Below are 21,903 nucleotides of genomic sequence, written 5' to 3' on the forward strand. Positions count from 1 at the left end.
CACCAAGTGCTAATTAAACCTGTAAAAGAGCTTGGCTGTATTTTAATCTGCGTTGATGCTAAACGTAATTGTTGTATTTTTCTGTGCCCTGTCAGCCTGCAAACCACCACTTCCATCTTTCTCACAGTAACCAGGCTATCAGCGTTCACAAATACTTGGGGGACACCAGGGGAGTTCAGCCTACCCTGAACCTTTCAGAATGATTGTATCATTTCTTTCATCCTGTTATTAAGAAGTGCCAGAGATAGTCTGTCCCTCTGCCTCAGAATTACAAATATGGTTACTATTTGGCAACATTAAATCAACTACTTGAAAACACAGCTTCACAGATCTCAGGAAAATATATATAACCGCTTCCAATCTGTTAAATACTACAAAACTCTACAATGCTGAAAAAGTACTACTCTCTTTTTGTAATCAAAGTATTTGCATTTGGTTAAAAATTACTTCTCATTTTAAACATTCAGTATTACAAATATTTTATCAAACAAGAAACACTTTAAAGAAATTTCCATTAAAAAAAAAAGATCTTTCACAAGACAGCCAGTGTCTCCAGGGAATTTCCTGTTCAGAAAAAAAAATTAATAGCTTCCTTAATTAAAATATAACACAGTGAAGAATTAATGACTAAATTTAATTTTCTTTAAAGCACATTGTTTTACATCCCTTTTACTGAAATAAAAATGCTTTATTACATTATTCTATGTTAAAGATAATAGGGAAAAGAAGCAGAAGCAATGCCTAGCATACATTTTAACAGTAGTTATGAAAAAAACTCTACCTATACTGTAAGGAGGTAGATCAAACTAAATCAAGCAGTCTGTACACATGGCCCCTGCTAAAGTCAGCTGGCACATCCGAAAGGATAAAGTAGGTAAAGTGTCTGTACTGGAAAGCAAAACTAAATCCTTGTACCAGAATGTCCCTCCTTAATTTTGATGTTACAGAGAATGGGAGGGAAAGATGCCAAAACCAAGTCAATGCTTTCAGAAATGCCACTAAGCTTAGTTACAAGGGCTTGGATACTGAAATCAAAAGCAAACTGGCTCCCTTCAGTACCTGTGTAAGGAAGAGGTAGCTTGGTTGCTTAGTATTATTGCCACAGTGAAATATCTATTGATGGAGGACCTGTACACACTGATTCAACCCACAGACCTGTTTTGAAGGTGCAAAAGGATACAAGTCTGCAGCTAGCCTTTTACACAGGGGTAGGCCTTCCTTACCACTAGGTTGCTGATATAAAAAAAGAATGGCTGTGAATAGAGTAAATGGTCTGCAAGCATTTTAGCATTACTTGTGAAAAGATAATTCTAATTTCTCAGCTATTATTGGCTCCAAGTATTCCCTGATGTAATTATGGATTAATAGCCGAGAACTTGATTGTAACCAGCAGTTAGTAGTTTGTTGCTAACAAGGCAAACATGACAAACAATTTTGAGGCAATTATTGTCATTACAAGCCACACTCAATTGTTCAAGGCAAGCGTAATAGAAAGTGACAGTTGTGCAGCTGGGAGGGTGGTGCGGGAAACAGGATTGTTCTCTGGTTGCAACAGACCAGCCAGACTCTAGCAGAGAGTCTGCTCAATGCATAATTCATGTTTAATAATATTTTAGTCTCTAAAGAAAATTACAGTATAAGATAAAAAACAAACAAAGACACGTCAGAAAAAGAACACAAGTTATTAAAAGATGAGAGAAGACACACAGAAGTAAAACGGAGCAGGAGGGAGACATTCAGCCAACTCACAAGAAGCTCGCAACTAGCAAATGGAAACACAGTAACTCTACGTATTAAAAGAGCGGGTTGTAAAAGTTTTCTGCTACACTTCAGTGAGAGGGGTGCTCCTGTCCAAATCCTGGTTTGAGACCCTTGTCTGATTCGGCGGGTCCACTGAGTTAGTGAAGTTCCGGAAGTTCCTTCCATTAATCTGGAGGAAGGAAGGAGCGCTCTCCATGGAGAGACACTGATGCTTAGTTCTTATAACATTTGAGTTGTATAGGGAGTCAAAGGAAGATTTTCATCTATCGTACAATAGAAGTGCCTCATGTATCAGCTCAGTATTCTGATGACAATGCACATACCAGCTGCCTTGTCAGCAGCCAGCACATTATAATACTTGATTTGCTGAAAATTCCACCCAGCTCTCCTTAATGATGTTAAGGACTGAAAGTTTCTAATGCAGCTGCACCAACATTTCAAGCTCTTGCCCAGGCTCAGTACAATACATGATCACCGACATCGTAACACTGCTCAAGTGTCATTACACTGTCACTTGTAGTGCCTTTTGCACTGATAGGGTATCATTTCTAAAGAAGCCATTAGAACACCACTGAAACTAGATTTCCACAACTCTCTGGCTTTCTGTTCTTGTTTCACCATTTTCTTCCTCTTTCTTAAATGCATTGGTTTATGCAAATAATATTACATCAAAGCAAATCTGATGGGCCAAGTCACCCTAGATGTAGCTCCACTGAAGAAAAATAATGCTAGTACTATATGCCAGGTCCACTTTAACTCTGCTTAGGTGAAGACAACAATTTTCTCAGATAGAGCAATATATTATAACTAACCCTCTGTCTAAAGAAACCTTTGCAATTTTGGCATGTGTAAGATAACACACTGGTGCAGCCCATAGACTTACTCAGAAACATGCATATGAGACCATGTAGTCTTTTGCTTTATTTGATAATGAAGCTGATGTTTGCAAAAGGTGGCAGATCAACAGCTACAGAGACAGGAGACCTTCGCTTATCCTCAGAACAGATTGCTGGGCAGCCGAAGCAGAGACCTTCCTTCTTCTCTCTTGCCAGCTTGTCTCAGCCCTTGTCTTCGGGACATGGCTGTTGCCCTCGTTCAGCCTGTGCTGCCTCTGCTCTGTCTCACAGAATAGTGGAAAGGCAAAACCTGTTCATACAGGTGAGCTGTCCCCTTCAGGGAAATTACAGCAAGATCACAAAAGACTACGCATAAGGTGCTGTAGGGCTAGCGTTGCCTGGATGTTACTGTACCCCTCTCTTTTCCACTGCCATGAGACAGACAGGTATCTTAGATCTCTTTCAGAAGACTAGTATTTATTGTTTCATCCTCATTCATAAGAAGTGAGATTATTGCTCAAATTGTTGCAAGTTTCAATGGCTTGAGCAAGACTGGAAGGTCTGAATACATCACAAAATTCAGTCAGCTCTCTGGGCCCCGAAAGTCATTTTAAATGGCCTGCCATTTTACAAAACAAAACAAAACAAAACAAAAACAAAAAAAAAACAACAACAAAAAAACCACCTAGGAATTGTTTTTCTGTACTTTTTATAAGCTAACAGTGCTACCTCCTTCATTCTTAATCAGCCCAAACCCTCACTATTAAGCAAAAATTACCGTTTCCCTTATAGCAAAATGCTTATTAACTTTGCATGTCCAATGTCTTGTATAATGTATAAGTTAATAAGCAACTTTTATAGCATTATAGCTGTGTTAGCAGGGATCAACAAATTGCAAATAAAACCAGTCAAGCCACAGAAAACCCCCAAAATGAAAAAATTCTCTAAAAGTATATGAGGTTGCAAGTAAGAAAGCTGCCAGGTTGTGCTTTATTTTATTTTTAATATTGTTATTGAAGCTTTATGACCTCATGTGGTAGTTGCACTCCATCCCATATACCACAGAAGTGTCATGTGCTTTGATCTGAAGCCTAAAGAAGCCAAGCTTTTAAGTAAAAGACACCCAGACTCTGCAAACATGTCAGCTAATCTTTAGCAGGCCTTTACTGAAGTCAAGCAGACTTAGACCTCATACAAAACAAGCATATTTCAGTCCTTGACAAAAATTAAAGGCACAATACCCATTAATGTAAATTAATGTAAAATAACATTTCCACTGAAAATTCTTAATTGGCAACAAAAAGGTTGCCATGGGATTAGTGCTGAGAATCATCCGCTCTTACATTGGCTTTGTTAACACTCCCTTTACTCAATATCAAGAGCGGGGCCAAAACATAGGCAACAGCAGAGACTATTTACTCCAGTATGCTCCTTCACCAATCTGTCTTCACTCTGGCCTGCAGTTGGTGTTTGAACCCATACATCTCACTTTAATTACATTGTGGAAAAAGAAAAGTCAATGTTTTAAGAGAGTCCAGGTTTTAGTGGAATAAAGACAAAAGCAGAAAGAAGTATGACAGTACAACTGGTTGAGAATGGGAAGATGGATTATTGGCTTGGACTCAGTTCAGAGTGAACAAACCAACGGCAAGTGTGGGTACAGCAAACTCTGCACCCTTGCACAGACACACGGTTTTGACAACTTAATCAGCTGGTGCTGCTTGTTTCAGGTGAAGCTGCTGAGTAAAGATTATAGCTTCAATGCAGAAAAACGGATATTTAGATCACTGACTCCAATACTTGTATCTACCACAAACACCAAATGAGCGAACATGGGAACAACCACATCTCCTACATCCATATTGTGGAAAGCCTGGCAACTTGAATGTACCAGGGAGAAATAACTGACACCATCCAAATGGCCACAAACTACCTGAAGGCATAGTCCCCCATTGCATTACAGTACTATTGCTTAATTTTCCATAATTTGAAAAAAATACAACCACAAGAAGCTTAGTAGTAATCTCCACACCTAAGATGATAGCAGAACTCCTGTCAAAGGTTGAATTGTGACATATTTTGTCAGAGCCAGCTGCTATAAGCACAGTCTCCATACAGTACCTGTGAGGGGGAGTGCTATACAAATATATATAAACACATAAGTATCATTTTCTAAAAACTAGTTTGAAGAGAACATAGTCCCACCACCCAAAGCCAGACAAAGCACTAATATGTTCTGGTGTACCTCAGTACAGTAAGAAATACTGAAAATAAATGAATTCTGCATCTTACACTGAGTTACAGTCAAATAGTCTCATCCCTGATTTTTATTTGATAGATCACATAGTGAAAACAAAAAAAAAAAATTCAACACAAAATGTATACCTAACCCTTGTTACTTCTAGAGTTGTGCGTATTCTTAATTCCCTCTAATCAGAGCATCCCCCTACACCTCCCTCGTGTCTTGGTAACTAATGAACCACCACAGTAAGGGAGCAAACACACTCAGCTGCTCTGCACAGGGTTGCAGCTAACAGGCAAGGGCAACATGAGCCTCATTTTCCCTCAGGGTAGAAGCTTTTATTGCCCCTCTGACAGACCTTCCTAGAGGTCAGTTTCACTACAGAAATCATTTTTGTACAGGTTGAAGCACTAATTTAAAAAAAAAAACCAAGCTCCTTTATTTCCAACTTAGTTTGTAAACCTTGTCTTGTCTGTGGTTTGAGACAAGGGCAAAAGGGTTTGATCCAGCAACATCAGAATCCCTAGAGCATTATTACAAGAAAGGAGAATTAAAGACAACTCTCATGTGGAAGCTTTGCCTGTGCATGAGTGATACACAGGGCTCGCTCTAAAGAACCAGCTTAGGACAAGAGAGCTGTAACATGTATAGGGAACCAAAAAGATAGGGGCAAGCAAGGGGAGCGGGAGCAAAAGAGAAAAGAACATACCAGCAATTTGCAGCCCTATTATCCAGCTGGCTGCTAGGGAAAGCAGCTCTGAGGCACTGGTATCCATATAACCATACTCCATTCCCAGCTAGGGAATGAACCCATTGCAAATTAGAGCTGCCTTCCTTTTCTAACTCCTCAGGGAAGAGCAGCAGCTCTTTTCCAACTCCTCCCCCATCGTTGCAGCAGCCCTGCAGGTGCTCAGAATGCTATTTTCAGCCATTCACCAGCAGGTGTGACTCAAGGCCCTGTTATTTAAAAGCGTACAAAGGCTAATGTAAAGTAGTAACTGTCCTTCGTGGTATTGTAGCAACTTCAGTACTATAGATATGTTTCTCCAACTCTCCCCACTTCTCATTTCTTCCTCAATTCCTTGTTCTCTTTTAACCTAATATACTTTATGCAAGAAATCTTACGAAGCCTCAGTACTTTTGCAGAACCTGGACTTCTGTGCAGTACCAGCACCCATCTACTGCAAGCAAACACACACCTTCCCTCTCTGTGCCCTCCTCCTCAGTGTTTTTCCCACCTACCATGACATTTCTGGGTGAAGAAGTCTATTGCTTTCAGCTGATACTGTGGGCTGCTCTCATATTGCCTTTATTCTATTTAGGTTCAAACAGCCGTGAGAAACAGAAAACACAGCATACTAGACTGGAAGACACTGAGAAACCTCAGGTCATATTTTCTGGTATGAGCCCTGCAATAGAGCCCCAAAGCCAAATGCCTGTCTAAATATGATGCAGACATAGCCCCAAGGGAAGAGGGTATGAAAGCATCTTATTCCTTTTACATAGACAGCGTCAGTGTTCCACTATGCCCTGTAAACTGAACTGGAAGAGGAGCGTCCACCTACCCCTCAGTGGTGTGGCCCAGCTCACTATTACATTCCTCTTGGGTACAGAGACTCTGTTTATATCCTAGTACCAAATCAGCTAAAATCCATTGGAAAAAAAAACAACGGATGTCCCAAAATATTCTCATGCCATCTCACATGGAAAGCCAGGTAAGCAAATTGATAGAACACATCACCTTTAGGTACACTGGAGCTGTCATTAAACCACCCCAGGCAGCATTTTTCCTAACGATTCCTGATAGCAAATCATTCTCCCAATGAGGGCATGCTTGGAGCAGCAGCAGACCTGTGCTGTCCCCTTCCACCACAGACACCATTCCCAGCTGTGTGAGCACAGGCAACCTCATACAGCAGTTAGTTTTCACCTGCCAGAATGCAGCAAAGACATTTCAGATGAGCCAAATGTCAAGTGTCTTTATCTGTAGACTGAATGTGGTGGCTGACATAAATTCTCATGGACGTACAGAATGTTTGAGGGAAGGGCAGCAGGAATCACTTTAGACACACAAATTCATGCTTTGGTGATGATTTTGGTGTGCATGCGCTATCATTAGATTTGTAAAATTTTACAGTGAAGGCTGTGATGGCAAAAGGGATTGTACTGCTAAGTTCATTTAAGTTCCCGTTTGTCTTCCCTCCTTCCTGTTCCAGCTTCCATCCTGCTATCCCTGTTATTTTCTTCCAATCTTTTTTCCTGCCCTCTCCTATCATTCTTCTTTCCCCCCGCCCTTCTCTAATGTCTTTCAGTTCCTCCTTCAGCCTCTTCTTCCATATCTGAAAAAGCAGTGTTGCTATAACTAGCCACACTCAGGTTTGCTACCTGACAACAGCTAGCACAAGAAAACCATGAAACAGGAAGAGCTGCTATTTCAAATCTCTCGATCAGCAGATGCTTTAGCCAGAAGATGCAGCAAAAAATAGGTTTCCCTTAGGAAGGTGAGCAAGTACCATCTGAGGGGAAGGGAAGGAAAGCAATTCTGTATATCACACTACCTGCAGTTCAAAGACCACAGTGCATTCATTTCCATACACTTTGAACAGCAAGTGACAGATTTGCAGCATTTTATCATTTGTACTTATGTTCTAATATGATTAAATGTGGCACATGAATCTGGTTGTGGCAGGTATTAAGACACATATGACAGGCATTTCTTCATAGGTTACTGTACTGAACTATAATTTTTATTTCAGACATATACATGCATGTGATTACTATTAAGAAACACTCTATATATGTGAAACAGACGGAGTATATAGGTGAGCAAAGACCTCTAAAGCACAGTTTTGCACTGGAAACCAGATACACAAAAATGGCACCTTCCAAAGTATCCCTGAAAACTCTAACTTAGCAGTATTATTATAATATATTAGCCCTGAAAAGTCAAACTTCTACAGGAAAGTGAACTGGCTTTCCCTACATCTCATGCATCAGAACTGCTCCTTTAGTGAATGTACATAGAGAAAAATTAAGTCAAAAGTTGCACAAATTTTGTGATAGCTTGTGGACACTCAGACAAAAGGCAGCTCTGGTTAGAATCTGGCCTACTGAATTATTATAGACATCCTCCTCCTTTATTTGTCCAGAGAGCAACACAGCAGAAGGTCCTACCCATCACCAGACCCTATCAGCCACTATGCAGCACACCCATTCTCACATAAATAGCCTACCAGCTAGCAACTGACCATGATGCATAAAGTGGAAAGAATCCAGCTTAACTGTGAAATCCCATATATTTAGTGTTCAGGAGGAATATAGGAAGCACTTCTGAATTGGCACACATGATCAGGAAATTACAGAGTAACAAGAACAGAATACCAATGTGTTGTTTCTAATAGCGATCGAATAGACCCGCACTTTGGGTGCTGTGCATTCACGTGCCGCTCATGAGCCACTGTTGCAGTCTGTAGTGGACTGGCTCTTTGTGAGCTCCATAGCCAAGAAACCAGGCCCGTCTAACTTGTTTTATAACAAGGGCTGAAATCAAAGAGTACACATCTATGCATCTCCTGTGCAAAGTAGAAATTCCATCTCTTTCACCAACAAATTAACTTTGTGTTGCAACTAACTGAGAAATAATTAATGTACAAATTTACAATGCTGCTCTTTCTGTTTTCTCTTCTTTTACCTCTATTTCCCTATCGGAGTTTGTCTTTTTCATCCTTTCTTCTGAATATCCCATCTGAGTTCCTAGCTCTCAAATAACCATGCTTCTATCACACCCATCTCCCTCATTTCTACCAGTAAAAACAACTTACTCAGCCTTCTGGGTTGTCTCAGAAAGGCTTGAGTTTCATTTCCTTTTTTGCCTGTGTATGATCACACTACATATAAAAATAGTAAAATAATAATACTTAACATATAGTGGTCTAAGCGCTCACCTGTTGCCTAAGCAACAAATACATTAACCTGCAAAAAAAACCCAACTTCATCCTCTTCATGCTGAGACATAGGGAACATACATTTCAAGTTACCTAATGAAACACACTATGAAGAAAAGGAGACAGCAGGTACTAAATGAAGGCACAGAATGGGAAAAAGACAAGGCAATACCGCATTTTCTGTACGAAACGAGAGCCTTACCATCCTGCTGGCCCTGGAGGTTCTGAGGACTTTGCATTCTCTCTTCCAGATTTGAGCTGAGGTCTGAGTTCACAGCTGACATCCTAGTCGAGTCACTCATATCAAACTCATCACTTTCTATAGAGCTTTCATCCTACAAATGGAAAGTTTCAGAGACGTGTCAGGAAACATCGTACACTCTTCACATTGTATGTGCAGTTCACTCGTTCCTGTTTGTTTCACTCACACCTGGTGTGGAGTGTGATCATGCTAAATCTTTGTGTATATAAGCAAACAAGCAGAGCACATGAAGAAGAGCAAGGAAAACACATCATTTATGTGATATGATAATCTGACAAATGCAATTTGCTCAACTGTGAGGATGCTCCATTTCTCCATTACTGCACTCTCATAACTTTTTCTATAGTATTTTGCAAAAGAGGGCTAGTAACTAGAGACCCCATACCAAGTCGTTGTTATTCAAATTTGGGTGAGGAGAGCTCTTGACATTCCCTGCCTGGATAGCTACCTTTCCCAAGTGAGGTCAGTAACCCCGTGATGACCACTCACACTAAGATATTTCTGGATGGCAACTTGACCTAATAAGAATCCACGACCAAATTCCCTGGACATGATGTCACCCTTACACTGCTACTGTGTTTAAAGAAGCATCTGTGAAAATGCTATAAAAAAGTTCTGAGCATGTTCAAACGGCAGACAATGGCAACCCAAAGTAATATAATCACATGAGAATCACTTCAAATTTATTCTACCTTTTACATCTTTAATACGATTTATCCATCAAGTCTGATTACAGAGCATCTACTAGGGATGATAACAGAGGGCAAAAAGTAGAAGTCCCAATCAAATATTTTGTCCCCATTTATAAAAGCGAAACAGCTTTGGACCTAGTCCAGCAAATGTTCACATACATGTTTAACATCACTTGTTTCAGTCCCACTGAAGTTCATGCACCCACTCATGAATTAAAAATTAAGCATCCACAAATCTTGTTCTGTAAGCTGCTGAGGCAACATACAAACCTAAAGTGATATATTTTCAGTAACAACTTTTCTGAGAGAATTACTCCTGATATGAAGAGAAGCATTTTCAAGAACATTGATAAAAATATGGCAAATAATTCCCTATATCCTGAAGATCGGTTTAAAATATTTTTCCAATTAATATAATTTTTTTTTTAACAAAATCAGAACTGACAGGATTGTGAATATTTTTTTGGGTTGCTCACCAGAATTGACCTAGAAAAATAGCAATCTTTAGAATATGATTTACGGTGTACTTGTTGCAAACTGGTTTCTACAGGTACTAGTATCGTTGCTTTCCTCTTTCTAAGTGCTTGGCCCTTAAATCAGCTCCTCTCTTGTGTCTCAGTGATGTTTCCAGCTTGCATGGAAACGTTTCACGTTTTGTTTTTGGAAGGCAAGGTCCCTGCAGTCACAACTCTTGTTAAACTGGGATGAAGTAGTGCCAAATGCCATTGGGGAGTGAGAGCAGGACAACGTGCAAGGTGATGCTGTTCTGCACCATCATATAGGGACAGTGACAAATAATGAACAAATATACCTCGTTCTCAAGTCTTGTGAGAAACTAAATGGAACAGTGAGGGCTTCTCTAGCAGGCACCTGTCTGCCTTGCCCAGATAAGATGGGAGCACCCCAGTTAACAGCAGCAGCAAATACAGAAGCACTGCCCTCACACAACTGTGGTGCCCACAGGCGTCCTGCCCCAGACAGCCATGGCCAAGACACACACCGAGCTGGTTCTGAGGTTTAGGGAAAACACACACTGCTTGTTCAAAGAGCAAGATCAGAACACAGACTCCACCAGACCTTCTAGAAGGCTGTACCTCTGTTAAGAAACAGTGGTATTTCTCTATGAATCCTGCAAGAACCAACAAGGAACACCTTACATTTTCCTGTTCTGAGGAGAGGCAATCTGTATGGGCTCCCAGAAAGGGAGTTCTGGCTACCCAATACTTGCATAGGTATGAAACAACACACATGGGCAGCCTGTGTTTGCCTACAGCACTCTGTGGAATATCTCCACCTCACTCCCCAAACTGTGTAAACATTTATCTGAATCCTAGACAGGCTGGAGAGCTGGGCCAAGGGGAACCTCATGAAATTCAACAAGCGCAAGTGCAAGGTCCCGCACCTGGGGAGGAACAACCCCATGCACCAGTACAGGCTGGGGGCTGATCTACTGGAAAGTGGCCCTACTGAGAAGGACCTGGGAGTGCTGGTAGACAACGAGTTGCCCATGAACCAACAATGTGCCCTTGTGGCCAAGAAGGCCAACGGTGTCCTGGGGTGCATTAAAAGGAGTGTGGCCAGCAGATCAAGAGAGGTTATCCTCCCCGTCTACTCCACCCTAGTGAGACCACATATGGAGTTCTGTGTCCAGTTTTAGGCCCCCCATTTTAAGAAGGACAGTGAACTGCTTGAACAAGTCCAGTGAAGAGCTACCAAGATGATCAGGGGACTGGAGCATCTCCCTTATGAGGAAAGGCTGAGAGACCCGGGTTTGTTCAGCCTGGAGAAGAGAAGACTGAGGGGGGGATTTCATCAATACCTATCTAAAGGGGGGGCGTCAGGACGATGGGACTAGACTCCTTTCAGTGGTGCCCAGTGACAGGACAAGGGGCCGTGGGCACAAGTTGGAACACAGGAAGTTCCACCTCACTATGAAGAAAAACTTCTTTCCTGTGAGGGTGACAGAGCAGTGGAACAGGCTGCCCAGGGAGGTTGTGGAGTCTCCTTCCCTGGAGACATTCAAAACCCGCCTGGGTGCGCTCCTGTGCCCCCTGCTCTGGGTGTGCCTGCTCAAGCAGGGGGGTTGGACAAGATGATCTCCAGAGGTCCCTTCCAACGCCTACCATTCTGTGATTCTGTGATTCTGTGATTCTGTGATTCTGTGATCTGCATGGACACACAGGTGAGAGGAGCTGGGAGCCACTGGCATCTTTGTACCAGTTGCAGCAGGGCTGTAAATTCCCACAGTGATGACTTCTCCTGTTAGATGAAGCCTGTTTCCCTTTCATCGGCGACGTCAGCTTAAAAATGATGAATTGAGGATGAGAGAACTAGGAGGCTTTCAGTCACTGTGCTAGCTAGTTGTGGGATCCAAGTTTACTCCTGTCTCAATTCCACCACCTCCACAAGAATACAGATATGATTGAGGAAACCTTGGAAACAGAACCTTCCTACAAACCCCAGCATGTTTTTAAGTGCATTGAATAGTTTGAATGTATGCACCAAAAATCTTCCTGCCTTGTACTGCACCATTTTCATTGCCATTTTGTTCTCAGTGCAGCAAATGTACAGCCCAAAAGAAAAAGAAATTCTTAGCAAAATTCCGTCTTGACAAAAGACATAAAGATTATATTGAGAACCTTCCTTGTGCCCGCTCTGGCCTGGCAAAAACATTATAACTAAAACATATAAAAAATTACTTTTATCTTCATAAATCCAATGCCACAAACATTTCATACACAGTAACATTAGAGATACCGAGCAATGGTGCTTCCTGCTGCTACCGTATCATCTCCGCTGGTTCATCTAGATGAAAAACTGGTTTAACGCAAAGTTCAATCATCAGACCAGAAGACTACACCTAAACATTCAGGCTGTAGAAGCACCGTGGCAGGTGGCCCTGACCCAGCATGAGCCCTTGATCCTCTTGTGGGAGGAGTAATTCTCAAAGGGAGGAAGTGAAAAAAACAGAGTCCTTTAACTCCTAAGGCTACTGCAGGGATAAAGCCTCTTCTCTCCTGCTGCTTGAAACCCTGATGCCAGATTCCTGAAAAGGGGCAGCACACAGAGGGGAGACTCAATAGGAGGGAAAGATGACCAGGCTGTATTTGTGCATGAAGAACTGAAAGACTAGGGGATTTCTCCCCACACCCTCCACAATAGAAAAAGAAGGGCAAAAGCAAAACAAGGATCCTGGTATTTCTAGAAGAGTCATGAAAACCCTGTTTTATGGGGTGTTGAAAAATTCATAAATCTCTACCAGTAGCCCATTTCTACTTATTATGAAACCAAATCTGGCTGACTCCACAGAAGTCAGGAGTCAGTCAGGGTCTTTGACATAATCCAGCTGCTAAGGTTGTTTTTGAAGGTTTTCTTTATTTAAAAAAAATCTTGTACTCAGGCAGAAGGACTCAGCATGCAGGATGGCTTTTTGGCTGGCACATAGCCGGGCTTCTAACTATTTGGCAGCTCAAATGGTAGATGAACACATTTCTAGCAAAATGAGTTTATTACAAATAATTTGGTAGGTACCATCCAATTAGTGAAGCACTTCCTAAGATCTGGATAAACTTTGAACAAGTCACTGAAATAAAATAATTTTTGAGATTAAATAAATGCAATTCAACTCCAGTTCTCTCTGAAGAAGCCTGATTCTTAGCCTACTTCTCTTCCTTTTTGATTCTGTCTTTTTATACGAAGTTTCAGAAGCAACTCCTACTCTGATTTATCAAGCTTTTTGCCTTAAAGATTTCAACTGATGTTGCCAGGGCTTCCATCCATCTCACTATCATGTGTTGCATCCTGGCTGCTAACCTTGAGAACACCATGCTACTCATTTCAGCGGTTGATGGTATTGCTTTCTAGAAGTATACAACGAAAGTCACTGCTGAGCACAGCACTACGTCTCAGGTGAACATGCTGCCCCCCTTAACCTTTCCACTGGTCCAGACAGTAAAAGGGCACCTTCAGGTAATTTGAAGCGGTATAGCATATTACCCCCAGCCATGGAAGGGTGGTAAGTCATGACATTTTCTCTCCACCTGATTACTTGCAAACAGCCTTGGTTTGGTTTCAGACTCACTATTTTAGCAACAAAATTATAAAGATGGGATTAACAATCACCTTCAGTTCAGTTTCCCGGCTACCGCAAAGACAAGCACCAAAGAACACAGGAGAAGAGAAAAACAAACTTAAAAGATTTCAGGTTTTACCTCATCTTGCTGTGAATTTAGTAGCTGCAGCTTCATGTGTTTCATATAAGCCATAGTAATTGGCATGTTGTAATCAATCATACTGGTCACCAAAGTTGGAGGTTTTCCATTATCTGCAATAAAAATATTTATTATGCATTATATGTTAATTGTGGAGGCTACTTGAGCCTCCTCTGCAGTCAAAGTCAGACAGTTATGTCATTTGGTTCTAACTTTGGCATTTTCAATTGCTTGTAGGCTGTACAGATGGAAGTCTCCTGAACAAAAATAAAAATCAAGTTCAAACCCTGAAAAGTGATGAGTTCTTCTACTCTAAATGACTGCAGCACATGCACCCTATCTATTCCTTACGTTTAAGCCCCCATATAAACATTTCCATAGCAAAATAAATTATTTCCTCCAGATAAAATCACCTTTCTATTGAGGGTGCATATGATGCTATACTCCATCCTTAAGCAAAAGCAGAAGATTCACTACCTTCCAGCTTAAGCAAATATGATGATCTGACTTATTGAACTGTTCCAGTCTACCAAATTTTTATGAACCCTCACTTAAGCTAGGAAAATATAAATGGGTATTAGAAATAAAATGACTTTACATCCCACTATCTGACACTAAAACTACCTTTATGATCCGCTCCATCTGGGTTTAAATGCATTCTTTTCTGGCACTCTGAGCAGCTCATTAGAAATCGTGTCACCGCTTCTCTCGGTAGGAAGGCATAGGTCTCTGAAATCTGAAATGAATAACAAAATATAGGTGTTGTTATATAAGCTGATTGAACATGATTTAACAGAACTGATCATTATATTTCCAGATAAGGCATATTATCTTATAATGCCAGGAAGCACAACGAAAGCATGTTCTGCATACTCTGTAGGATTCCAAGAAACATCTCTCCAATCTGCATCCTTATCTAATCGCTAATAATAGTCAATACTGAACAAAATTTCACTTATATCAAAAGGGGTTTCATTTTCTGTTTACAGTTTTTTTCAATTTCCTTTCAGCAAAAAGATCCATCCATAACACACATCCCACTGAGAGTTGTTTTTAGAAAAAGTTGAAAAGCAACCTTTTCTTATAGCCTATACCTAAAAAAGAAAGTGCTTGGCTTATATGCTCTATTTATTTTCATTGTAACAATGCATAGACAGATAGAGGACTCAGTACATTAGCAGAGACGACAGTCTCCTTGCTATTTTAACTTTGTATTTGAATGTTTTGCAAAAATATTCTTGGAAAGCTTGTGATTTAATCCTGTAGGGTAAATAAGTTATTTTCACGAACAGCTACAGAATTCAGGAGTCACCTGATTTTAGAGACTCTGCTTTACCTGGAGATACCTTGAAACAACAAATTTTGGTTGTTGCCTCCTTTCAACATTGTCATTTTTCCCAACCACATACTTGCAAAAAAGCATCAGATGGATTTTTTCCCTTTTTTGAAAGGGGAGAGGAGGAATCTGTTATCGCTGGTTTTAAAGATTGCATTCCCCCTCCCCTCCCCAGGGATGAACCTATCTTTACAGACATTTTTGCCACGCTGAAAAGGACCTGGAGGTAGGTGATGGTTGGTGCCAAGCTGAAAATGAGCCAACAGCATACTCTCTGATCACAGAAAAAGCAAATCTCATACTGGTTACATTAAGTGTATGGCCAGCAGATAAAGAAGAGTTATTATCCCTCTCTACTCAGCGCTGGTAAGACAGCAGCCGGAATAATACTCCTCGATTTCCCCTCCACAGTTCAGGAAGGCTTCTCAGAAGCAGGAGAGGGCTCTCTGGCAGACCACCATGGCAGGTGGAGCCTAAAGCAGGTGACTTGAAGGAAGGGTTGAGGGAGCTGGATTTGTTTCATGTAACAAAGAGTAGGTTATGAGGCAGGGAGAGATCTAATTGCAGCTTTTCAGAGGATATAACCAGGGACAACAGCCACCAGCTGCTGCCTGGGATGTTCAAACTGGACATCAGGAAAAACTTCTCTAGGAGGCCAGTGCACCGGAACAGGTTTACCAGATGGGTGGAAGAATCTCCAAACTTGAATGTTGTCAAGATGTTACCAAGCAAAGCAATGGCTTTTCTGTGATTCATTATGTAATCTTATGCACATTTCTTTGGAGATAATCTTTGGAGATAATCTCCAAAGAAAGACAAAGGCCCAGCAAGAGAGACTAAAAGAAGAGTCAGCTGGTATCTGCTTGTATTCCCTTATTGTAAAACCTACAGCAGGATTTGATTTCCTATCAAGCGTTGATGCACGTCTCTGTAGGAAGTGCAGAAAGATGGAGGCGGAATGTATGAAAGCGTGGATACAGAAAGAACAAGATACCTTTCTTTAACTGGATGTAAATGGGTTTAAATATTGTGCAAACCACTCGTGCTCCTCACAAGGATGCTAAGAGGAGGAGGAATAGCCTGTTACAACTCTCTTACACTCTTTTCCTTGGCTTGTCACCTGCCTAACCTGTGCTGAAACTTACATTTCCTAAAACTCCATGGACCAAATTTGTCAGTAACTCTTTTTTGGAAAATAGGTAGAGTTTAAGTTAGTGTTTGTTGATGTGACATGCGTCATGGAAATAGATAGGAAATGGTGCATTGTAAAATAATAATGCAAATTATATTATCCTGTTTATGGTATTGTTGTTTAAGCTGTTTATTGTTGTCGTTTTCTTATACAATAGAAATCTTATTTTGGGGGCGGAGAAGGGGATTAGTACAAAAGCAAATTTGTTCTGCGATGAAAATTGGCAAAGATTTTCTCTGAGCCTCAAACAATTTATGTGAAAATGAAGGCACTAAATGAAGCCACTTTTGAACAGGAGATCCTACCAAAAAATATTTTCAGATTATTTTTCCTGGTTTTTATACCACAGAACAGATGCTTATTTACCTTTCTAAATACGAAAACGTTGGTTATACTCACGCTTTATGGAATCTAAAAAAAGAACTTAAAATCAGCTAGAATTTAGCGTTAATAAAATTGGTAAGCGCACATATGCAGCAATCTCTCTCTCATAACACTTAACACATTTAGCACCGTATTGAAATTAATGGAGCTTACCCATGGATTCATTAGCTGCCTGCATTTGATAGGAATGCCCCATTTATTCTAATCAAGCATCTCTGTCAAAATTCCAGTTCTGCTCAAACAAGATGAAAAGCCTCCACGGAAAGCAAGTGAGCTAGGTCCCAGATTTGATAGGTATGCTCCACTGACTATAAGGGAACCAGGTTTTATAACTAAATTTGTCCACACAGCAGATGCTTGTGTCTCCAGCCTCCCACTGCAACACAGTTTTAAGGATGCCCTTCCCTAAATAACACCAGTTTCCACCAACTTCCTCCATTTACTTTGTAATTTGTATCAATCACTTCCAGTCGAAGACTTCAGCCTGTATAAATTGGCATAACACAATAGGTATCATGCTAAAAGAGATATGTAGAGGACATAACCCACAGCTCTCCTTATTCTTGCTCCTTGAATATACACAAAAATATCTTTCTAATTTCCAACAGTGCAAACTCATGTTTGCCTTTCTCATTAGAGAGGGGCACATCTACTTTACAAGATGCAGATAGCCGCTTGCTCACTTTGGCCATGCTCCGAACCTGCTGGCTTAGCACCAACTGTAGCTGGAAAGCTCTCTAACCAAATTAGCACAAGGCTGAACACAAATACCCTATATTTCATCCCTCAGCAGAGCTTATCAGCTTGTGCACAAGGTTGGGCTGGTGAAGTACATGGAGCTGGCTTGCATGTGGGTGTTTCAGAGCAGAAGCTGGAGGCCTATGACACTTTCTGAGTAACTATACAGAAATACCTTAGACAGTGGTCTGAGTTCATCAGGAAAATTTCTGTCCTCTGTTCTATCTGAAAGAAAGCAGTAATGACTCAGTCCTCACTGATGCTGTGCATTCTCACTGCCTTCAGCAACCCTGCTCCTAGCTCTCTTCTCAAGGCCATGAGCTAACAAAAAATATAGCCACACCATCACATTCAGTGATGTGCTGCAGTAAAAGAATATTGTTTTATTGCAATTCCACACAAAAAAACCCAAACCCACACGCTTCTATATTTTAAGACAAAATAAAGCCAGAAAAGTGAAGTGGGGGATATTGCATTATTTACATCCACACACTGACAATGCAGACCAGCATATTTTTGGCACAGCTTACAAGAAACTGCTCACGCACGTGTCTATGCCAATCAAAGAACAATCACTGCTGATTTACCGAATTGATAAAATTACTTGGATTGCTTTAAAAAAATTATAAGTATACTTTTTTCAAACATGATGCTTTAGAAGTATCCTGACGTGATTCGTTATTCTTACTAGTGGCTTTATTGGACATTAGTATATCTTCTGTTGTTTGTAGGAACGTGTTATCTTGTATCTGGATGTATTCTGTAACATGGACAAATCACAAAATAACCAGATTCTAGCAGATTGGTGTTTAGGTAGAGTGCACTAGGCATAGCTCTCACAGCGAGCGCTTTTCACATTGTAAAGGGAAAAAAATTATATGAAGAAGAAAATAGACATCTGGAGCACCAAGGACAGAACGCCAAAATCATACACAGTTTGTTCTAGCCCCAGAAGTCACAAGATAAGAAGCAGAACATTTCCTAACAATACAGTCCACATGCACCTAAACATATTTCGTTTAAACTCTGAACTCAGAGGACAATAAAACCAGAGCTGACTTCAGTGGTTTCAGAGTCAAAACGTGCATGATCTTATTTCACCATTCACAAAAAGTCTACAATATAATAGAATTTGACATATATCGACCCATCCAAAACAACACCCAACAACAAAGGCCTTCTAGATCTACAGTTAACCTAATGCTGTTTACTGGATCCCATGAAGAGCACAACCACTACACAGCAAGTAGTCCAGTACCTGAGCATGTAATCTGATTTACATTGAAGCTAAGTAATGCGTGCCCTAATTATCTATGAGAAGTGTATTGCATTCCTATTGCATCACTGCAGGCAGAGAAAACAGGCAAAGCCTCCTTTATGCCTCCAATATTCACATGATTTACGTGTGGATGTTGTGATGATGTAGCTTTCAGAGCTACATTTTTATTTGGAAAATTAACAAGCTCTAAACTGAAAGGCAGATTTTAGGACACATATGGCACAGCAGGAAAGACAAGTGTTAGGAGAGGGAGTGAAATTTTGCAAGTGAACCTATTAACCCCTAAAGCATTAACATGGAGGACGTATGTGTAGTCTGGAAGATAGGAAGTGTCAGAATGGAGATATTTTTTTGTTGTGTGTGTATATTTTTTTTAACGAGGGTAAGGGGAGGAAGATGATCCAAAGAAGACTTCCAAGAGGAGAGAGAGAGACAGGGAGAAAGAGTGAAGATGGTAATCTGTCCTGGGCCCAAAGCCATCAAACCAGGTGGCAGAAATTGGTTTCTTGATGACAGGAGGGCAAACCAGCCAAGGAAAGTCCTCTCCTTTCCTCAGCGAGAGGTCAGAATAGAAGGCTGACATAGGAAAGCAGATATATTACTGCTGGGAGTTTTATCAAGAGCTCACTACCCTGCTACACTGGGAAAAATGGTGTTGCCTCTTGTGCTAAACTTGTGCTTCACAGCTCCCCTCCCTTCCCTCCTGCGTAGCAGAAGCTGCTTTCTGCGAGGGAAGCGATGGGGAGCACCTGCTAGCGGGACCACTGCCAGGACACTCCACGCTCAGGCTCTGCAAAGAAGCAAGAACAGGTCCATAGAGTAAAAGTGCACGGGACTTGGTGGTTTTGCCATGCACACAGGAACAGCATGGATGCAAGGATTTAAGCATGTTAAGGCCCTGCACAAACCTCATATTCTGCTTCCCTGAGGACAAGGTCTGCCCTGGCTGGAAACCAGCCAGACCCCAAATCTGCTTTATCCCTGTTTGATCAGGGAAGTTGTATTGGAAAGAGACAATGTAATTACACAGTGCAACCTGTCAAAAAATTCTTCCCCAAGGAAAACACGTTCACTGTGATCCTCAAAGGGGACTCATAAGCACGTTCTTGTTTTGGGAGGGGAAAAACATCATGCCATGTTTCACAACCTCAGGAAGGTTTCTCTCAGAGTGATGGGAAAGAGGGAGGCGATTCAACAGCCTGATCCCAGACCAGGGAACTTTTATTACTGCAACAGCTGGATGAAGCACAGGACCCCAGATATTACACCACACCTAATAGACTCCTGTTATGCCTCAGATGTTATATATTTATGTACTACCTGTCTGATCAGAGTCTTGCCTCAAGCTACTTTCCCTTGACACATCAATATCTCCCCCATGTTCTACAAGCCTGCTTCTCTTCCAGCTCATCAGCCCAGTGCTCTTTTTTCATTCATGGGTTGGGAATTTTATTAACTGACCCATTTCTCCTGCTCAAACGTCGCAACCCTCGCTCACAACTCAAGTTCACCGCTGTAATGTTTCAAGGCTTTTCACGGCAGCTACGCAGGCTCAACAGGCAGATATTAGATCATCCTTCACAGGTAAAAATATTCAAGTAGAATATGCACACAGAATTTAAGGTGTTTAAGGTGGCTACAGGACTTCCACAAAAGGTTCTCAGATAGATGATCCACTTAGTTAGGGGTAACTTTGCCCAGATATAACATACAAAGGCGAGGCACTTACTCTTCATAGTCTATTTTTTAAATTAATTAAAATATAACATCCTTTTTTAAGGAATATTAAAGGAAAATAAAATCTACTCTGCAAAATAGGGCTTGACCACTAAATCTGGCCTACCTGTACCCATATCTGGGCCCGAGAGGAGGCCATTTCAGTTTCTTTAAATATAATAAGGCTATATTTTTTTCCTGGTTTGCACTGAGTCCTGACAGCTTGAGCCTGTTGCATTATGCTGCTACTGTAGCCACAACTTTTCCCAGTTACTCCCACCTCTGATGTACCCCTCAGCACTTGCATCCAAATTTTAGACATGCACGAATAGTTTAAACCAAGAAATGCAGCTCTGCAAAGGCACGGAAAATCAGCTATGCACTTGTTGAAAGCCGTTGCCTATACACTAGACAGATTTTTCTCCTGAACACTTCTCTCCTGTGCATCCCCATCTCCACTTTGACGCTGCAGTTCTCCTTTCAGGGTGTGATGCCTGTACAGAAATAAGTCCCTTAGGGCAGAGAGTGAACAGTACTACCCCAAAGCAATGCAGTTTCTCTAGGACACTGAGTTGTAGCAGCGAGTGCTAGCAGAGTCACCCAAACAAGGATCCTTGGTACTGTCTCCCGACCGCTTAACCAATTCCTTATATCAGCACATTTCACCCCACCTCCGGCAGAGGACCCGTGGGGAATGCAAGACAAGCAAGGGACGAGTTCGGGCACCGCTGCTTTCCCTGGCACCAAGGAACATGCTCTTTTCACCTTCCGCACCTTCCTAGTCACCTGCACCCCTGCTGAGCAACTGACTCGGTCGGGCCTTGTGTCACATATCCTGCCTTTGTGAGGGACTTATCTTCCCAGTCAAGGCCCTCGACGTCTTCCCTGTTTGTAAACCTCCCTGGGAAGTGGGGAACTAGCTGAGATTATAAACATGGTATTTTTTGTGGCTACAGTAGCAGCGTAATGCAACAGGCTCAAGCTATTAGGACTCAGTGCAAACCAGACTCCAGTCTGGGGTACTCTGGATATGATTTAAAGTTCTCAGTTTCATTTTATATATAAAAGCCAGGCTTTTTTTTTTTTCCTGGTGTAGAGCTACCTACAGCTATGCTGGCAAGGAACACAGCCCATCAATCTTACATTGTATACAAGTCAGGCACTTGAAATGAGCACAAAACCTGCCAGTTGAATGGGAAGTTCACTCTTTTTTGCATATTCTCAAGGTTACTCTCCCACGTCATCTACATAGACTACATAGACTACATCTACATAGACCTTGTACAATTCCCTTCTTATTTGTTAGTGTG

The 21,903-nt window shown here is 41.3% G+C and overlaps 1 protein-coding gene across 2 annotated transcripts in view; it reads right to left on the minus strand.

Annotated features, from left to right (window-relative positions):
• Nucleotides 1–21,903, minus strand: part of NOL4 (nucleolar protein 4) — a 198,360-nt gene that overhangs the window by 136,249 nt on the left and 40,208 nt on the right. For both annotated transcript variants that reach the window (XM_075084957.1, XM_075084956.1), the window contains exons 3-5: nt 14,573–14,684; nt 13,949–14,061; nt 8,986–9,118 (exon numbers count right to left, since the gene is read on the minus strand). In XM_075084957.1, coding sequence (XP_074941058.1) covers nt 8,986–9,118; nt 13,949–14,061; nt 14,573–14,684 — 358 coding nt within the window. The remainder of the gene's footprint in view (nt 1–8,985; nt 9,119–13,948; nt 14,062–14,572; nt 14,685–21,903) is intronic.

This window comes from Phalacrocorax aristotelis, chromosome 2 (genome assembly GCF_949628215.1).
Source record: "Phalacrocorax aristotelis chromosome 2, bGulAri2.1, whole genome shotgun sequence".
Taxonomy (NCBI): Eukaryota; Metazoa; Chordata; class Aves; order Suliformes; family Phalacrocoracidae; genus Phalacrocorax; species Phalacrocorax aristotelis.